Source organism: Onychostoma macrolepis, chromosome 03 (assembly GCF_012432095.1).
Source record: "Onychostoma macrolepis isolate SWU-2019 chromosome 03, ASM1243209v1, whole genome shotgun sequence".
Taxonomy (NCBI): Eukaryota; Metazoa; Chordata; class Actinopteri; order Cypriniformes; family Cyprinidae; genus Onychostoma; species Onychostoma macrolepis.
The window spans coordinates 9,940,638-9,961,626 of NC_081157.1; the positions used below are offsets into that span (position 1 = coordinate 9,940,638).

The 20,989-nt window shown below is 39.1% G+C and overlaps 1 protein-coding gene and 1 long non-coding RNA gene across 2 annotated transcripts; both read right to left on the bottom strand.

The window, feature by feature from the left end:
• Positions 1 to 15,317: 15,317 nt before the first annotated feature.
• Positions 15,318 to 16,802, bottom strand: LOC131534395 (piggyBac transposable element-derived protein 4-like). Its single transcript, XM_058767231.1, has one exon. The coding sequence runs from the start codon at positions 16,800 to 16,802 to the stop codon at positions 15,318 to 15,320; it is 1,485 nt and encodes a 494-aa protein (XP_058623214.1).
• A 335-nt stretch (positions 16,803 to 17,137) lies between these two features.
• LOC131537628 (uncharacterized) lies at positions 17,138 to 20,498 on the bottom strand. Its single transcript, XR_009270351.1, has 3 exons — positions 18,150 to 20,498; positions 17,510 to 17,593; positions 17,138 to 17,188 (listed from the first exon to the last, which is right to left on the bottom strand). It is a non-coding gene; the product is annotated as an uncharacterized LOC131537628 (long non-coding RNA).
• Positions 20,499 to 20,989: the final 491 nt, after the last annotated feature.

Sequence of the window (20,989 nt, forward strand, 5' to 3'; positions counted from 1 at the left end):
AAGATAAGATTTGGATTGGACTCTATCGCACAAATGCGAAAGCTCCATGGGCCGGTTGCACCAGCTAGACGTAAAAAAGCTGGGTGTAAGCCCTACGCTGGGCTTTGCAACGTCCAGCTTTACGATAAATATTTAGACCTGTTGCACCAACTAAACTACGATCAGGCGCAGCTAAGCCCGGCGTAGACGATGCGCTTCCACGTTGACACATTCTCCCGCAGTTATAGACATAGCTGAGATGATGTTCACGCTGCAATGGCTACAACTACTAATATAGAACTGAATTGCTCAAGACATCATAACAAGTGAAGCCACCGCGCCATGATTTCACTGAGTAAACATTTTCTAACAAGTCCACATTTTTATATAGTCTCCCTGCACGTTCCCATGACAGATTTCTTTAAACAAACATTAAAAATGAAGGCGGCAGGTCAAGTAAAATATAATGAATGCAATACAAGGCTTCTTTCTAGTTATTTTTTTCTAGCTGACAATCAAGGTTATATGTACAATTAATGTCTTTCCTGAGGTAGCCAAATGTGACTTAACGTGACGTCTTTCTGTGGCTGGAAAACCACATTTATAGTTTGTATTTTGTGATAAAACTGACAGAGTTTGAAAGCTGACACTTTTATCTCTGATTAAAAACAACAAAGCACAAACTTACTGCAATTATTGAATGGCAGGCACGCTACAAATAATGAATGGAATTAAAGACGTGAAATATTTCCAAGCATAGGCTACTGTCCTTCCAAGCAAGATGTGGAATGGTAGGCTACATTTCTTTTAATAATTCCTGATCATATGTAATATTTTACTGTATAATTGCAAGATGTACATTAATATTTTTGTATTAGTTCAATTACTGTCGACAGAGCGTTATAGTCAACACCGAGCTCCGTGATTGATATCGCTTATCCTGCCTGAAAAGACCATAAACATTGCAGTTCACGTCTGCAGTATTAATTAACTAACAGACATGAATCCTAAAAACTAATAATGTCCGAGCAAATCATGAGTTTTCACTTTACACCTACCTCTGATTAGGCGTAAGATTTAGTGTCAGACGTAGCACTACGCCGAGATGGTGCAACGGGTATAAATTCTACGCATGACTTAAAGCGCATTTTACGTCCAGCCTAGCCTTACGACCGGGTGTACGTCCAGCTGGTGCAACCGGCCCCATGGGTCTTTTCCGATGGGAGCAATTCCCTGTTCAGACTGTGGCTTTCTGGACAACCAAACAATTATGGTGGCATCCAGCACTGTGTGTACACGGCTCCTGATGGGTATTGGAACGACTGGAGTTGTACAGATGAACTTGCTTTTACCTGCTACGGTGAGTTGTTAGCAGCAGGTACATTACAAGTCAAATCGTTTAATTTTGTAATTTCAGTTATTAGCGGAACTGCAAAAAACAAAACAAAAAAACAATGCTACATAACATTTTGTTGATAAGTAGTTTTACTGACATCTTTCTGCGGTTGAAACACTGATTAATTAAGCGGTTGGCCTACAGGAGATGTGAAGTGCTTGTTCATGTTTATTTTGTGTCATAACTAATAGAGGATGTTCACTCACATGATATAGTATAGGCCTAGTTTTTTTTAAGAGGCTATCTAACATTGCTCCAAAATGCAGAAAGAAATGATAAATGGCAGACAAAATACTAATTTTTGACAGTTGTTTGTCACTTTCACTGAAACACTGAAATTATATTATTATTGATTATGAGCCTGAGCGATTCATCGTGTGTGTGCATGTGTTTCAGAGAAAAGAGACAGATAGTGGAGGTGAAATCAAGTCTAAATGTGAACGATCCTGGCGTGAAGAGAGAGATTTTGGCAAAGGTGTGTAAGTTGAGTATGTAACAGTGATTATGAACTTACCTAAGTGTATTATTGAGTATTAAAAGTTTGTTTGTCCTTCAGGTAGAGCAGATACTGAAGGGAATGGGCTGACAGAGGATGCTAAGCTCGTGGATGATGTTTTCTGGTGAAATTGTCTTTCACAGGATGTGGTGTCAGAAGAATGATTTTTCTAATTTGCACTGCAGGAGAAACATGAAATGATTGTTCATAATAGCATTTCCTACCTAATCATCCTCACATTTATACTGACTGTGTCCTTTTAGCCACATTTTGAATACTGCTTTTGCATTGTTGAAAGTTTGTAAAACAGTAGTTTGAAAAATGGCAACAACAGACACAAACCTATGCAAAATAAATGTAAACTGGAAAGCAAGACGACGCCTGCAGGTCAACATCTGTCCTACAGAGGGAGCTCAAAAGAAGCGATGAAAGAACTAAAAGAAAAACAGTTTTAGTGAGTCAATGTAAAATTATTTTTCAAAGTTTTAAATGAAAAATTATTGGAGTATGTTTTACAAAAAAAAAAAAACTACTTTAGTATTTCTACTTTAAAACTTAATGTTTCATTTAATGTGTTACTTGCTGTTTCTTGGTAATTATTTGTGAAATGTAGCAATTTCTGTCTAAAGTAAATCCTGGCAAGTAAAATCTGCTCAGATTTAATTTTTTAGTGTATGTGTGATAATAAAAACACAAACTCAAAGAAATCAATAAACTCTGCTCTTCTCGTCCACAATCGTAGGTTAGTTATTTTGTTGTGTATGGTTTGTAACTTATATAGAATTCATTTTGATGAATGACACACATCTTCAGGAGGAAGATTACTAGGCATGTCACAGCAATCATGAGAATATAACTTTAATATTTGTCTAAAGCAAACATGTCTTTACACATTAGATCTTAAATGAAGCACATGTGCATTTATTGACTTTGCACATTTGTTTGGTTGTGTGAACACAACATCACTTCTGTAACTTTATTTAAAAACCATAGAAAGTGGTCAGACTTTCACAGAGTCACATTAATTTGCCGCGAATGCTGTTTTTAAACCACAGATATTTTCCTCCATAGTTGAGGTGATTATAATGTTCATGATGCAATAAAATGCCACCATTTACAGCAAAGTTATTATATTTAATTGCTAGGTAAGTCTGTCTGTTATGTATGTTTCTGAGTCTAGGTCTGTAAAATTTAGTTATCTTATTTGCGAAACTTTTTATTCCACAAAAGGTTTTTTTTACAGATGAAAAAGTTCATTCAGATTATTAATATGTTCTTCACACTGAGAACACAACGGTTCTGTTTTGGTTCTTTGGGAACCAAAGAGACCATACTCTCATTCACTACATAAAATAAGTAAAATGTTAATTTTTGTCAAACATTTTAAATACAAAATGAGTTTATAAGATTTAAGTATTTTTGTGTAATACACACTGTCAACGGCAAATTAAGATCACGTCTTTTGTGAGCTGTACTTTGGTTGAAATGCTTAAATCTCACAAAATTCACTAAGTATATTCAGAAGTACATCAAAATTAGAAAACAGCTGTTAAATATTATTTTAACGAAGCACCTGATGCGACCAAGAGAGTTTTATTTGTTCCTTTGAATTGGCACATATTTCAATGTGTATTTTGTGTACCATCATTATCCATCTTATTTTTCAACGAGGAAGTAAGCTCGAGACTGTGCGGGAAATAATGAGAAGATAAACAAAGTGCAGTAAACGGTCAAATTTTTTGCGCTACAAACCAGTGTGTTTATAATTAAGGCAATACATTTAAATAATATGGTAAGAAACACCAGTTTGCAATATCGAGCAGCAAAATGAGCTGTTTAGTGCAGCTAAAATTAGCTGGAAGCCAGACACACTGAAATTACAAATGGCCGCACCCGCTTTCCCAGCTAACAAAAAAAGGTCCAGAGAACATCCCCTAAATGGCCTCTGCAAACGGTGCGAGAGGAGAGCTGCCATCCTGACAGGATTCGACATTTACAAACTTATGGAGCCAGCATTTCTCATACTTATTTTATATTGTAATGAAGGAGATGGTGGGAATGTTTCACCCCCGGTGGCACCGGGTGATGTACCTCAGACCGTGGCCAGGTAAATTACACTGGTTTGCTGCGTCCTTAATTGCTGGATTACAACTTTAAATGCAGGTACTGCATTTGAACCGACTTGAATAATGTAATGATACATATGAAAAATACACACAAACACACACACATAGCGGTTCAAATGCTGACTGATATCTTACCAACGTGTGATTTTATATTCTAATAGTGTATTGTCTAGAGACCATGGTGAACATATTTAGAAAGGTTACAACCTTGGTTTTTAGGCAGTTAAGTAAGAATAAAAATAAAACTGTGAATAAATAAAAACAAATTGAGCACTGTTCAGCTCAGTGTTCAGTGACAGCTGAACAACAGTGCTCTGTATGGGCTTCGGATGCAGCCTTTGATATGGGACGGAGATGTAGTTAGCAACAATTTGGGTAACGCTTTAGAATTTTACTTACGCATTTAGTACTGGGTGGAGCACCGGGTTCTGTTAACAAGTCTCTCGACAATATATTCAATTTATATTTCCCCTCTAGCATTAACTTTTCTTATGATTTAAATTATGGTTTATTTGCATGTTACAGGATGGGATGGATTATTTAAATGAACCTACAGTAAAGGATCTCAACACTCCAGGTAAGTATATTTAAGTACCCTTTGTATTAGGTGTACACTATAATAATATACAGTAAAAGAGCTCACCCAGTGGTAAGTACGAAATTTAGGTGATTTATTAACACAGATAAATAAATAAATAAATAGAGAAGTATATTAATAAGTCAATAAATATATAAATAGGCAAATAAGTAAATAAATGTATAGAATAAAATATCAATAGTTCACTGTTTATGACAGGGTCACATGAACCATTAAACCTCCAAATAAAACTGTTCACCTTCAGATGTCTGTGTGACTTATTTCAAATATCAGTCAACTGTCATTAAATGTGTGGATTCTGTATAAGAATTACACCAGATACAAACAAATCACCAGCCTATATAAATGATGAAACGTCGATCACAGACCATGTACATAACGATTAAAAACTGCAATCAATTCAAATACATGGCTTACTTAAGCCGATTTGAATAATTTGTGGGCCCGCACACACGCATACCCCAACCCTACCGTTGCAGGCCTGAATCGTTGCTCGTGTGCGTTGTGGCCGAATCAAAACACAACACTGGCCCCTTCACTCTATAGAGCAAAATAAAATAATACAGAGTACCTCAATCTCAAACAATCGTTACTGTCCGCTCTGGTTCTCACTCCATCAGACATGCTTCCAATCCAGAGGAACTCTCGATCGCGAGCGGATCAGAGCGCTATCTGGGTCTCTACTCCAACGATGCCGTCCTCCCCCCCAAAAAAAACAGATCGACCCACCTCGTCCTTAGCTCAGTGAGTCTCTCCCGTTTAACCGCCGTAACGAACTTTGTTCAAACATCAACAAATACAGCGAGTACAGTCTCGCGTGACACTATGTCCAAAAACTCACTCAAACTTAAAAAAAAAAACTTTTAAACACTCAAAGTCAATTCCTGACGAAAACACTCACAAAGCACAATAAAACAACCCCTTTTCCCGTGGGTTTTACTAGAGAAAAAAAAAAACTAACGATCACTCCAAGTATAGGTCTCTGCAGCTAAGTAATGGGAGTTACCAGATCGGGACGTTTTTCGACCATGTTACCTGATTGGCTGAAGTCATGGTGACGGTAGGTTTAGGGGTGGGGTTAGGTCAAGGGGATCATTTTGATTGCATGATTTAGAAACACCCAGCAGTTTGAAAACGCCCAGCAATTCAGAAACACCCAATTTTGCTCTGCAGAGACCTCAATCTCGATCACTCTGCCTCACAGCTCTCTTTCCTTTTCCACTCATAGTCCAATAAGAATCCTCCTTCCAGTATGGGAGGCGGAACCATATCTTTTACAGCCAATCAGATAGAAAAGGCTTTTCTCAACCGTATTTGTATAAAGACTTATATATATATATATATATAAAAGGGTTCACACAATGAGACATTTACATACACACTCAAACCAGTGTATGTGTCTTATGAAACAGGTATATAAAGATGTACGACCTCTTTCCGTGCATATATTATCTGCTAATAAATATGTCACATGGAGGAAATATCCTAGCAGATTTCTATAAAGTGTTATAATCATGCCTTATGATGCTAAAAGTCAACATTCGTCCACGCCACATCATCGCTATCAAAACGAGCGTTAATTCAATATCAAACATAATGTATTTGTCATACCGAATACATACTCTAATTTTATCTACTAAATGGGTTAAGGCATAGATTAAAATATCCTAAATCCTAATAACCACAGCAAGCTTATAAAAGACATAAAATACAACATTAATATATATATTGTCTCTTGAGTATATTGCTTTAATAGCAGCAGTCATTACTGATTGTCCTTTTGGCAAAGTCCATAAGAGTTCAGGTGTTCTTTGCACAAGGAGAGAAAAAGGACACACATTTCCTTTGGAATGCAGTAAAGAAAGGGGAGATGTCCAAGGGGGTCATGAGGAGTGTCACGTTGTGTAGCTCTGGTGATTTTCTTAGCTCAGGTCGGAGCTATAAGTCAATCGTTTGTGTTTATCCGATTGATAGTTTATGCGTAAAAGGTTTGCGGGTATCCCGAGCCATCTGTTTCTGGAACCTCTCCAGATAAGCAGTTCTCTGTTCTTTAGATTTGTTATTTATGCCGAAGTTCGTCATTAACAACACCGAAAGTCCGTTTTAAATCCGTCCAGATGTCGCGGTCCTCCTTTATCAGTTTTACCATTGTTTTATGGATCTCATGAGATGATAAGGGGCGCATGGCAAGAAGCTAGTCAGACAATTGGGCGTTGTGTTGGTCATTTGTCAATTTTACGACTTGGCGTGACCAAGGGAAAGCTCCTTAGATTCTGCTAAGGAATGTGCTGTCCTGCAATCATTTTGGTGTCTGTTCATTAAGGTTCTACAGTATGTATATATATATGTACTGTATGTGTGTGTGGTTGTACATACACATGTGTAGTTGTTTTTTGATGTTTGGCTTAGTGTTATGTTAGAATCATTATTATACTCTTATACTTTTTGTTCTTAAAAATTTTGCATTGTTTTTAGCTTTATTTTTAGTTTTCATTTAAATGATAAGTTTAGAAATTTTGTTGTATGCATTTGTCATTTTTATAAATGTGTGTGTATATATAGTATTTATAAAGTTTTAGCTTTTAATTTTGGATCTGTTTTAGTTGTTTTTATACTACAATTGATTGCTTCTGTTGTCCTCATTTGTAAGTCGCTTTGGATAAAAGCGTCTGCTAAATGACTAAATATAAATATAATATAATATATGTGACGCGTGTCCCGAGCACTCATCAGTGTCGCCCTGGAAACAGAGGAGGAACACCTACACGGGCTGGCCGGTCACAGCTGAGCCTCATCAAGAGACAGCTACAAAAGCCGCTGAGTCACACACACTGGTGAGACGTGTCTCCAGAAGACTTCACGCTAATGTATCCTCTGTTTATATTCCAGAGAACAGTGTGTGACTGGCCAGCCACGACGCTTGAGCACAGCACGGACACTCAGCACCTGGACACATGGATTGAACGTGGAAGCGGATCCCGGAGCACGATCTCACCTCACCAAGACACATTGGCACACAGTATATCTCCAATAAACGCACCCTTCAGGGCCTTTATTGTAATCTCCTTGTCGTGTGATTCTTCAGCCCGTTACTTATAATATATAAAAGTAATAGAAGTCTATGGAAAGACCCCACAATTCACAGAAACGTGTGTGTGCGTGCAATGGCGACTGGAGGTGTACGGCTGTATGCATTGTGCGTACCATGAGTGCTCTGACTGACCTGAGAAACATTTTCCCCACGAATATTTCAGCAATTATTATTTGTGTCCCGTATTTCTGTCAAATGAACCAGCAATGTCAATCATTTGTGATTTTAATCATTCTTTTGTGTCAGTTCTCTCTTTTCAGAGATCTGGCCGAACGCATCTCATAGCCTTCCCCTGGAAAAGGGTCTGAAATTAACGGGGGCTTTATTTACGAATAAAGTAAAAATGAAATTAAAAGTGTTGATTGTAGCATTACATTTAGATCTGATCATATCGGATTTTTTTTTTTTTTTTTTTACACCTTTTACAGCGTTGTACATTTTAACCAATCACACACGATTCGGTTGAGTTTATTAATGCAATAGTCAATCAGAAGTGTTCAGAAGAGTCATTGCTTTTGTTCAGTGTGCGTACTCACTAGGTGCGTTTACATGGAGCATTGTAATCGGTTTAAAAGTCCAATCCGAATGAAAATGCTCCATATAAACACCTCAATCGGAATAAAAATGCCCAAATGAAAATGAAATTGTAATCGGGTTGAGAGGGGTGGGATAAACCTTTCTATAAACCGAACAAAATTAAAATCCTGCCATGTAAACACTTTAAACCGATTACTTTGCGTCTACGTCATCACGTCCAGAGGTCGGGTCGTCAGAACGTGAACGTGAAGTCGGCAACGGTACATTCTGTGATTTGGGGACACCGACACTACAGTGGAGACTGGGTAATAGTGGAGGTATAAAGTTAAAATTTCAATTATACAGTTAAAAACACATTAGAAAGGAGAACACTTGCTGTGTGACGGACTGCTCTCATGTCCGGAGTGAAAAACGGATCTGAAATGAAGCGCAATTTTCTGCTTTTCAGCTTAGAAACAACACAGTGATGATAGTGAAAGTAGCTCAATGAAAATAAACAACTTGACCAAAAGTTGCCTTTGTCATTTGTATTTGTATAGATGACAGATTCATAATTTCCGATCTGCTTGAATTTATACGTGCTCACGCCATGAATGTTGTACGAAACACGACTGTGATAAAGCAATGCTCCTTTGATTCATTGTTCAGCAACTCTTGGTAAGAAATCGTGTATTTGTTCCATTTAAGTACAGTACAACTTTGTAGTATCAGAGTACAATTAATCTCAGAGCTGCATTACAGAGGGGCATATGATTTCTATGATCGCGTTCTGGCCATATGACTGAGCGCTCGGGATTCAAATATTAACCCTAAGCAAGTGCAAACAGATATTAAAAATATTAACGTAAATATGGGCGTTTTTTCCTCTGGTGACTTGTTTTTGTTGTCACTGTAGGCTATTAGCATATCCTAAAATCAAAAGCACAGGCACATGTAAACACCATATCGGATTAGATAACGTCTCATGTAAACAGTTCATCGAATCTTTCAATCGGGAATGATTTTAATCGGAATGACAAAAAAGTGTACATGTAAACGCACCTACTGACTGAATTCTGCACTCTCGCGAATTCTCTCATCATAAACAACAATGTGCAGATGTACGTATGATGTAAGTAAGAGATTCATTTGACAGTGTAGACCGCTTCTGTCACAATTCTGGTTCATGGTCTTCCGTCCTCTCGCCATCAGAGATCGCCCTTCCTTCATATTGACTCTCGCACCACACAGACTGTTGCATGTCACACTGGACTGCATTTCCCATCATCCATTGCACTGATCACACAGCTGTCACCAATCACACACACCATATAAAACACATTCAGATCCTGGGGGCTGTTCCATCAAAGACGCTAAGAAAAGCTGGGATTAAAGTCCAAAACCTGACTTGAAATAACCTAACAAATCAATCGGGACTAAAGCGGTTTCATAAACGACAATTGAAGTTCACGCAATCTCACTAATTCGAGCCAGGTTCAGTGAGTCAGGATGCCCTTAATGTCGATCATGGATCAAATCGATCCACCATGGCAAACAGCAAATATTTGTGTTGTTTAATGCATTTGAGACGTTATGTTTTCCTCAGTGTATAACTGACACGTCACAGGTATATTTTTCATCTGTAAATGTTAGAAAGTCATTCAAATATATCCATTTTGCTGTCAGGAGTGGGCGAGGCTTACGTGAGTGAACGAGTGCTGCTGCACGCATGCGCGCTACACAGACGGAGCAGAATAGAATAATAGCGCAAGAATTCCGAATACAATATACATTCTGCTAAAATATTTGTTGTTGGACATTAAATGTGACGCATATAATTTTAATCCTACTACTTAGTGTATTTTTATGATAGCAGTAACTGTAAATCAAATGTAAGCTGGCTAATACAGCCATACTAGCTCAAATGAGTTAAATGTGTGTTCCTCTTATCAGTTAAAATGTAGTCTGATTTGTATTATTTATTTTAATTTTTAATTCAGTGATTTTAACTTTTGATTTAGTGTTTTCAATGCTTTAAAGAGCCATTTTAGATTGCAACGGTTTAATGTTCTAATAACCATAAAAGGTACAGCAGTCATAAATTCAGAGAGAAAGGCTGCATGGCTAGAAACTGCTGATCAACTAAATGTGCAAGTAGCAACTATGTTAAAATGTCATTAGCCTATTTTGTGCACAATACATTAAATACTGTTGGTTGTAGCCTATTTTTTATTTATTTGATTATTTAAGGTGTATTTTCTGTATAGGCTACTTTTATTTTTGGCCTAATAATAAAGTCAACTAATTGTATGTGCATTCCTATTGGTCAGTGTTAGAGGAGCTCAGCTTAGCCTGACAGTTAGCCTGCTCCTGACCAGGTTAGTTTGCCAGCATAAGTTGCCACAGTGACTGAGCTTGAACTATGGTAATTTTGCTTTCAGAAACCAAATCAAGTGAATAGAAGTCAGAATTACTGAAATAAGCCTGGTTTATTTGGTAAACTTGTTTTATGGAACAGGCCCCTGATCTAGTTGCCGAGTATTGTCTAGCGCAGTGGTTCTCAATTCCAGTCCTGGGGGCCCCCTGCTCTGCACATTTTGCATGTCTCCATTGAGATCATCAGCTCGTTAGTTCAGTTCATGGATCTCTCTCCTAACGAGCTGATGATCTCAATCAGGTGTGTTAAGTAAGGGAGACATGCAAAATGTGCAGAGCAGGGGGCCCCCAGGACTGGAATTGAGAACCACTGGTAGCGTTTATCACTCTCCAAGTGGTAGCTACTTTACCAAGCCAGTCTGTGTTTATTTTCTTTTTAGTCTCTAGTATTGTTCTGCATTTATCATTCTCCAAGTGATAGCTGCTTTACGGAGTCTAGTTTCTAGTTCTAGTTTAGTCTTGTCATTTCACGTTGTCTTGTTTCATGATTCCTGCCTGTGATCCTTGGATTAACCTTTGCTTCACCGCTCAGACTCTGTTTGTTCCTCGTCTGGATTATTGCTCACGTTATCAGACTACCCCTCTTGTCAAGCCCTCTGTATGTTGTTTGCAGATCAAAGACCCACGCTTTTCCTAGGATTACTCTTGTGTCTTGCCCATGCCATACTTGTTTGGTGTTGTTCGACCCTGCCTGTGTTATGACCATGTTTTATAATAAAAGCTTGCACATGGATCCGCACGTCTCACGTCTTGTCTGCCCTGTTACAGAATACTCGGCCACATGAGGATCCAGCGGCTTTTCTAAAGAACCCTGGCCAGGTATGAACTCAATCGATCAGCTGCTCGACCTGCGACAAGGGAGTTCATCTATTGAGGAGTAAGTCACTCAGTTCTGTAAGTTATCCTATAGGTTACCTTTTGATGAGGTCGTATTAAAAGACATTTTTCGTTTCGGATTAAGTGAGCCCATTAAGTCATGGTTACCTGAAGGTAATTAAGAGTTTAATTGTAGTTTAAAGGACTTTATGGACTATGCTTTGCTGTGTTCTGACTCTTTGTTTACTGTGGGTTTCGCGGAAGAGGAACGCGACACCGCGTCTTTGACTGAAATAGTGGCTGCACCAGAGCGCGCTCACAAAATAGCGGACACAACGCCCCGTTATGTCACAGCTGCTAATCCTGAGTCAAGTCACGTTATCTCTGATCTTCATGAATCCAGCCAAGTCACAGTTGATCTTCATGAATCCAGCCAAGTCACAGTTGATCGTCATGAATCAAGCCAAGTCACAGTTGATCGTTATGAATCAAGCCCAGTCACAGTCGATCGTCATGAGTCCAGTGACGTCTCAGCTGATCTGCCAGAGTCTCATCACGTCTCAGCTGATCTGCCAGAGCCACGCCATGACTTGTCTGACCTTCCAGAGCCACTTCACGCCATGTCTGCCACCCCAGAACCAGATTACGGCTATAAAAATGAGCCACGTCCAAAAGGTAAAGGGGGAGGTGTTGCTACAATTTATAGCAATATTCTCAGTATTTCTCAGAGGGCAGGCTTTAAGTATAACTCGTTTGAAGTTATGGTGCTGCGTATAACATTATCTAGAGAAACACGTGTTAGTGATAAATCTCCTGTGATGTTTGTGTCACAGGCCGAAACGAGCCCCTATTGAATGTACCACCTCGAGGAGTTACCCAGAGACACCACAGACGGGAAACAAGGTAAGTAATAAAAGTTCAGTTTTATTAAATTAAAATCCTAATTGCTAAAATTCGTAGTGAAGGAGTTCCAACTCCGTTCTCTTCTGTCCAGCAGCGGTGGAGGCCCTTGGTGCAACAGGCGCAACCCAGCAGATAACAGAACGGAAGGTCAGCTCAATCGTTCCTCTTCGGACGGGACAGGTAAGTAGCCTTTTAGGCGATGGTAAGGGAGGGATCCCTCAATAGGTCTCTCAAAACAGTCGACGATAAGGGAACAAACAGATAATGCTACGAGATCTCTATTCTGCAGTTCCTTTCCGGAACAGTCGATGGGGGGAGATCTAGTAATTCCTCTTCGGGACAGTGAAGGATACTTATCCTTACAGACGATAATAGGAGTCGAACATCCAACAGTTCTCCCTCGAACAGACACGGCAGGTGATCGTACAGACAGTGGTAAAAGGACCTCCACCCAGTGGCTTCTCTTCAGAGCAGGCAACCGATAGACCTGGCTGTAATAAGAAACTTTCACGCAGAGGTTTATCTCCAGAGCAGACAGCAGAGCGGCTCCTCTTCGGAACAAACAGCGGCAGACAATGGAACAGACTGTGGTAAGAGATTTTCATACAGCGGCTTCTCTTCAGAACAGACGGCGGCAGACAATGGAACAGACTGTGGTAAGAGATTTTCATACAGCGGCTTCTCTTCAGAACAGACAGCAAATGATGGAACAGACAATGGTAGGGGATCTACTCACAGCGGCTTCTCTCCACTGGGCCAACGGGTGGAAGCAGAATCCTACACCCACACTTGTGCATGCAGTATATCACTTCAAAAGGCACACGTGTTCACTTCACACCAAAGCACTGCAATCCACAACAAACTCACAGTGAATAAGGCTCCCACTCGCGGTCCCAGCCGGCGTCCTCTCCCATTAAGAAGTCCAAATATCCAACGTTATAAGGAGTCTATGCTGCATAGATGATGTGGATGCTCAGCCACTCTTCAATCCTTATCACTTTCACTTCATAGATCCATTCTTCTAGTTCCCCGAGAAGCCGAGAATAAAGTTCTGCCTTCCCGCCGCGTTAATCCTTCCCGCTCCGTCTTTTTTCTCTTCACGCCGGAATGCCCTTTTTATAATGCCACATCATGGATACGTGTCCCAATCACAGTTGACTTTCCTCTCTCGCACAGCTGACGCTCATCTCTTCGTTTAATAACCGTGCCCGGACACAAAACATGGGGGAAAAACCGGAACCGGCCCAGTGTCCCACTATAACTGCCCCCACCCGGAAACATTTCCCGGGATAATAGTTCCTCTTCGTCCATCACCTTGTGACATTTGTACTGGCTACTGTATACAGGCCACCATACAGACTTTATTAAAGAATTTGCTGATTTTCTATCTGAGTTAGTACTGGCTGCAGATAAAGTCTTAATTGTTGGCGATTTTAATATCCATGTCGATAATGAAAAAGATGCATTAGGATCAGCATTCATAGACATTCTGAACTCTATTGGGGTTAGACAACACATTTCATGGCCTACTCAATGTCGAAATCATACTCTAGATTTAATACTGTCACATGGAATTAATGTTAGTGGTGTTGAAATTCTGCAGCAAAGCGATGATATCTCAGATCATTATCTAGTCTTGTGTAAACTCCATATAGCTAAAACTGTAAATTCTACTCCTTGTTACAAGTATGGGGAGAACCATCACTTCTACCACAAAAGACTGCTTCGTAAGTAATCTTCCTGATTTATCTCAATTGCTCAGCATATCCAACAGCGCAGAAAAACTTGATGATGTAACCGAAACTATGGAATCTCTCTTTTCTAGCATTTTAGATACAGCTGCTCATTTACGCTTAACCCTCTGGAGTCTGAGGGTGTTTTGGGGGCCTGGAGAAGTTTTGACATGCCCTTACATTTGTGCTTTTTTCAGTTGCTTATACACATATAAATGGCTAAAGTCTTATATCACTGAAAACAGCACAAACTGGGCTACAATAATATGTTAGCAGAATTTATGTACATGATTTAGTTTTTGAGAAAGAAACGTTTATGCGTGGTTAGTGAAAAACAAAAATTTTGAAGTCACTGAAATAAGGCCATAAAACACATACAAAACATTTGTTCACAAGACTTTTGAGAACTGGATCTTGTAGCCTAGAGTTTTTGCTTCAAAATGATATGTAAATCATCTTTTTTACTTGCTCACAGAAAACAATATATTGATTTAAAGTTTCTAAGTCACTTTCTGAGTAAAAAGGGTCTATGCGAGAGGGCGTCACCCTTCACATTAACACCTGAGAAGACAAAGGCCCGCATAATGAGCTGCATAATGAGCCATTCAGGCAGGTTTGTGACTGAGAGAAAAGAGTTACAAGAAAGAATGAGGACAAAATAAATTTATGTTTTTTTTGTTTGTAGTTTATTTAGAATATATTTAACTATCACACAAAATAAATTGAGATACACTTGCGAGTGCTTTTAAACAGTTTATTAGGAAGAAACAAACAAATAAAACACAGAGTCAAGACGTCCTGGTTGCAATATCCAAAATATTCAAAACAGTGGCAGGAAACTCGAATGCAGGACAACGGGAGACAGCAGAAACTGCATGAGAAAGAAAAAAATGGATGTGATTACCACAATGATTTGACAAAGAAAGTGCAAACATGGTGACTATAATAAATGTATAACTTTGGATATATATATATATATATATATATATAAATGTTGAAATATATAAATGAATATCACATGCCTTTTCCACAGGCATTTCCAAAGTGTTTGCTTATGAATTTACACATGAAACATATATTGGTACAGAAGAAACATTCATGGCAAAAACAGACAAACGAAGTGTAAACAGGAAGAGTGCAAGATAAAAAGGGTGTAAGGTTTGAAGAAGCCCACTCTTACACCCTATGTATAACCTACTCTCTCACATAGTACACAGAATTGAACAGTTAGACATCTTTGTGCCACTCTAGGAAACAGTTCCTTTTCAGCTGAACACACAAGTGAACATCACATGCCTGGCATTTCCAAGGAGTGTCCTGCCTCTTATCATGCTTTGCTTTGCAAAGCACACATGTACGGCGACCAGCAGTGGCATCTGAGGCCTGCTCAGCTCCTGGAACAGGCACATGGTCAACACTGGTCCGTTTTGGTGTTATTTTCTGTGACACACCACAGAGCTCTGCAATTAGTTCTTCCATAAACTCCTTGTGGGTCATGGTGCCATAAATCTCTTTGTGTACAATAAAAGCATTGGTGGAAGCAATGTCCAAGAAGTGTAGAAATAGCTTTCTGTACCACTTCATTGTTTTGTGCTGTGTACTGTAGTACTGTAACAGCTGATCAGACAGATCAACGCCCCCCATGTGCTGGTTGTAGGCAGTCACAGGAGCAGGACATGGAAAACTCTTTGTCCTCAATCCATTTTGTATTTTCACCCTCCTCTGCACAGTGTCTCCTGTATAAGCAGCATGGATGGTGGAACAGACAGACACCTCTCGTGTGTCCATCCATTTCACAAACACAAGATGTTTGTCTCGAATCCACCTGATGGAGCCCCTCACAGATTTTTTAGTGAGTGAGTTAGCTGCATTCCGAGGGCAATCCTTCCTGTTGTCTCTGTATGTCCCACATGCACCAAACTTCAAAGCAAACAAGTCTGTTAGGAGCTTGGGACTAGTGTAAAATTTATCCATGTATACATGGTACCCAGAGCCCAAAACTGCACGGTCTAACAGAGATGCCACAGCATCATATGACAGTCCATGGCCTGTGGGAAAGTTGTTCTTTCCTGTGTACACAGCAAAATCTACAGTATATCCATTTGATGAGTCCGCAAGAACAAACAACTTGAAGCCCCACCTGGTTGGCTTGGCTTTCATGTACTGAGTCATTCCTGTGTTTGCTTTGCATGCCACCATTCTTTCATCCACTGCCAAATTTTTTCTTGGATGATAGATGGCCTTACATGCATGCTGGATAGTGTCCATGAGGGGTCTGACCCTGAAAAGACGGTCGTGTTCAGCTGTGCCCCTCTTTCTGTCATTGTCCTGGTCTGCATCTGGGTGACTCATGTGCAGATTCCATGAAATGGTGCGGTATCTGTCCCTTGACATGATTGTGGCAGGAAAAGGAACAGAGAAAAGACTGTCCTGCCGCCAGTAATCTCTGATGGACCTCAACTTCACCATGGCCATGTAGAAGAGTAGCCCAATGTAGCAGTACAGCTCACTGATGCTGACGTCTGTCCATTTATATTTATGGCCCTTTGCACGTGCCCTGGCAGCCTGAGAATTGGTGTTTCGACACAGAGTTGACACAGCATTTTCAGAAAATAACATTTTGAACAGACTCATGGGAGTGTGTGCATCACATGGTCTTAGCTGTGGTCCAGGTTCCCGTGCGGGCAGGAATCTCAGAGCCTGTGGAGCCATGTCGACATCAGTCTCTGTTTTCCATGACCGAGTGGGCTGCTTATTTGGTTTAGCTCTCTTTGCCACAGGTTCTTTTGCACTGTTATTCTCACACCTGAAATAAATAAAAAAAATAAGCATGCTGTTTACACAAAGAGACTACATTATTAACATTATTGGGATGTTAACTGATACTAGTACTAATTTGTAGGGGAAAAAAACACAATTTCCACATAGCACACATTTTACCATACAGTAAATAAAACAAATTAACATCTGTAACATCTGTAAAATAGTGAATGTACACCTAATGTATAAGATTCTGAATGGAATTGAAAACTGAATAATATACCTGCCTCCTTCCTGTGCGAGATGCAGGTGAAGGCAAGAGTGGTGTATTCAAAGTCCTAAAAAGTGTTGTCAACCACTGTTAGCATTTATTTTTCACAGTACAATGGTATATACGTACTTCATGAGAAAACAGAATGCCAATAACAAAGAAACTATATTTTAACACTATCAACCACAAATAATATTACCATACCCGCATGGGAAAATACTATAGTAAAAAATACTATAAATACTATATTATACAGTATAATACACTTTACTTTAGTATGGTTCAAAAACACTAGCATTTACTATACATTACTTACTTATTGTGTTATCCCAACCACAAATAATACCATATAGTCATAATATAACTATACACTATATTGTGCACTTACTGATTGTGATTTTCCAGCGAACTCAAAACTGAACGACACTCGCGTGCCTTTCTTGTGCAAGAAGCCGGTCATGCAGCCACAGTCCTAAACGAAAAATGAAACTGTTGTTAGCAATTACCAGAAGATACGTAACTGATAATAAATTGCATCACTGATAAGAATGGATGCGCGTATCGATTGCAGGCCACTTACCGGTGACATTTACACCTAGGACAATCGAGAACGCAAATGGCCGGGTATAACGCATTCAAAACATTTACCATATCAGATATTTGCGAACAAAAGCTAGTTGGTGAACAATTTCACCATTTGGAAAAATATAGTCTAAACAATCCAAAATGTAAAATAAATACATAAAACCATGGTTAATTTTTGAAAGAGATGTCTATTGTATGTATGTTTATATTGGCGTATAGCATTACATATATTTTATTGTATATATCATCATTATATATAGTTATGCGCGTTGTACAACATTCAAAACTATAAGTGGCCTGTAAGGAGATATTTCATATTTCAGCCAATTTTACTCTGAATAGCTTATTTTAGTCTGACAATAGCCTCTTTGGAAATTTAGATATAAAATAGGCTATAGCTGAGCAACATTTTAAATCATGAAGGTAATAATAAAAAGACTTACTCGTCAGGAATTATATCCTCCGCTGGGTCCAGACGCTCTTCAAAATGCAAACGTTCGTCATCTGAGTCGCGTTCTTCCTCTGAGGAGAAAGTAAACTCTTCGTCGCTGTCCAGAACCATCCGAAGTGCGTCTTCACCCGTGTAGCGTGCCATCTTCCCAACGCGCAGAAAAAGTAAGTAATTCTATGATGAAGCTTGACGTTTTATGCCATTTCTCGGAGGCGTGTACGTGACCTGGCTCACCTCAGTTCATTTACATATGAACAGCGCGCTCAGTGGGGGGCGGGATCACATTAGCTGTAATGAGGCGATACAGGAGAAACCGGACCACTCCTTACTTTCATACGGATTACATAAAAACAGATTATTTGTTTTCGACTTAATTTTTTTCATTTAATAGTAGACATTTCAAGCTTTCTATAGATATATTACTCATGTCTCTGTGTGAAGTATTTGCTGAGTTACAGTTCATTTTAGTGACGTGTTTCAAAAAGCAGTTCGCGGAGACGGAGAAGACAGAGAGCGCTCCCTGTTTGTTTTCTTTATTCTTCAAAAGCACAAAGTTTAGTTGTTATTATGAGTGTATACAAATAAAAGTAGACCCCTTACAGATTCGAATGGTGTATTGCTCTTATCTGTACGATCAAAAATGGCAGAGTAATTCAAGCTCATTTCGGCCTTATCAGGAAAATCTGCCTCAAAACGCGTATACACGTTTGTCGACCCCAGAGGGTTAAGGAAGATCAAAGAAAACAGTCTGACTCCGTGGTATAATGAGCACACTCGCACCGTAAAGAGGGCAGCCCGGAAAATGGAGCGCAGCTAGAGGAAAACAAAACTAGAAGTATTTCGTATAGCTTGGTGGGAAAGTACCCTATCCTACAGAAAGGCATTAAAAACCGTTAGATCTGATTACTTTTCATCTCTTCTAGAAGAAAACAAACATAAATTAACGAAAAATAAAGCATCAACAGGTGTTGGCATTTTCCAAGAGCACAGCAGTAATGACTTTATGAACTACTTTACTTCCAAGATCGATACTATCAGAGATAAAATTGTATCCTTGCAGCCGTCAGCTACAGTATCGCATCAGATAGTGCACTATAGATCCCCTGAGGAACAATTCCACTCATTCTCTACTATAGGAGAGGAAGAATTGTTTAAACTTGTTAAATCATCTAAACCAACAACATGTATGTTAGACCCTATTCCATGTAAACTACTAAAAGAGCTGCTTCCAGAAGTCAAAGATCCTCTTGGCTATTATTAATTCATCATTGTCATTAGGATATGTTCCCAAAACCTTCAAATTGGCTCTTATTAAGCCTCTCATTAAAAAAACACAACTTGACCCCAACGATCTAGTTAATTACAGACCGATCTCAAATCTCCCTTTTCTGTCAAAGATACTAGAAAAGGTAGTATCCTCACAATTATATTCCTTCTTAGAGAAAAATGGTATCTGTGAGGAATTCCAGTCAGGATTTAGACCGTATCATAGTACTGAGACTGCTCTCATTAGAGTTACAAATGACCTGCTTCTATCATCTGATCGTGGTTGTATCTCTTTATTAGTTCTACTGGATCTTAGTGCTGCGTTCGACACTATCGAACACAACATTCTTTTGAATAGACTAGAAAAACTTTTTTGGCATTAGTGGAAGTGCCTTAGCATGGTTCAAATCATACTTATCTGACCGCCATCAGTTCGTAGCAGTGAATGAAGAGGTATCATATCGATCACAAGTGCAGTATGGAGTACCTCAAGGCTCAGTACTAGGGCCGTTACTTTTCATGCTTTACATGTTACCCTTGGGAGATATTATCAGGAGACATAGTGTTAGCTTTCACTGTTATGCTGATGGTACTCAGCTCTATATTTCTTCACGGCCCAGTGAAACACACCAAATTGAGAAACTAACGGAATGCATAGTTGACATAAAAAAAACTGGATGACGAGTAATTTCTTACTGCTAAATTCTAAAAAAACAGAGGCGTTAATTATCGGACCTAAAAAAACCACATGTAATAACCTAGAACACTATCTAACACTTGACGGCTGCTCTGTCAATTCTTCTTCATCAGTTAGGAACCTAGGTGTGCTGTTTGATAGCAATCTTTCATTTGAAAGCCATGTTTCTAGCATCTGTAAAACTGCGTTTTTTCCATCTCAAAAACATATCTAAATTGCGACCTATGCTCTCAACGTCAATTGCAGAAATGCAAATTCATGCGTTTATGACCTCAAGCAGTACATTTACATGGACATCAATACTCCGATTTTAATATGATTAAGACAATACTCTGATTAAGAGTCTACCATGTAATCAGAGATTTTTGATTACCTTAATCCGGCTAAAGTCATAATCGAAGTAAACACAAATCGAAATTAAGACGTGGAGTACTCCTATTTTAGTCACATTATTGAAGTGCAGTACAGACATTGTAAACGCCTTAATCAAACTATTACCGCCGTGTAGGACTTTTCGCTGCACTTTGCGACAGGATACACACAGCAGCGGTCAACCGTTTGACAGCAAATAAAAGAGCTTCAACACGGCCGTCGCCTGTATGCACGTACAAATAATTAACTGCACTTGAAGCATTCATAAAATTAAAAATGAAACACCCAAAACTGTATATGGCATCATCAAGAAGACGAACTATGTTTATACGTGAAATTCTGGAGGAGACGTCGGATGGCATTGCGTGGTGACGTAATGACGCATGCCATTAATCGATCTATGTACTATAACATGTAAATCGGGAACATGAAAGGATTATTCTCATGTAAACACCTTAATCATAATATTGTCTTATTCAGAATAAGGTAAATAATTA

What these genes read in the sequence shown, in the direction of transcription:
- LOC131534395 (XM_058767231.1), bottom strand. Translation starts at nt 16,802, where the DNA reads ATGGCTCCACAGGCTCTGAGATTCCTGCCCGCACGGGAACCTGGACCA.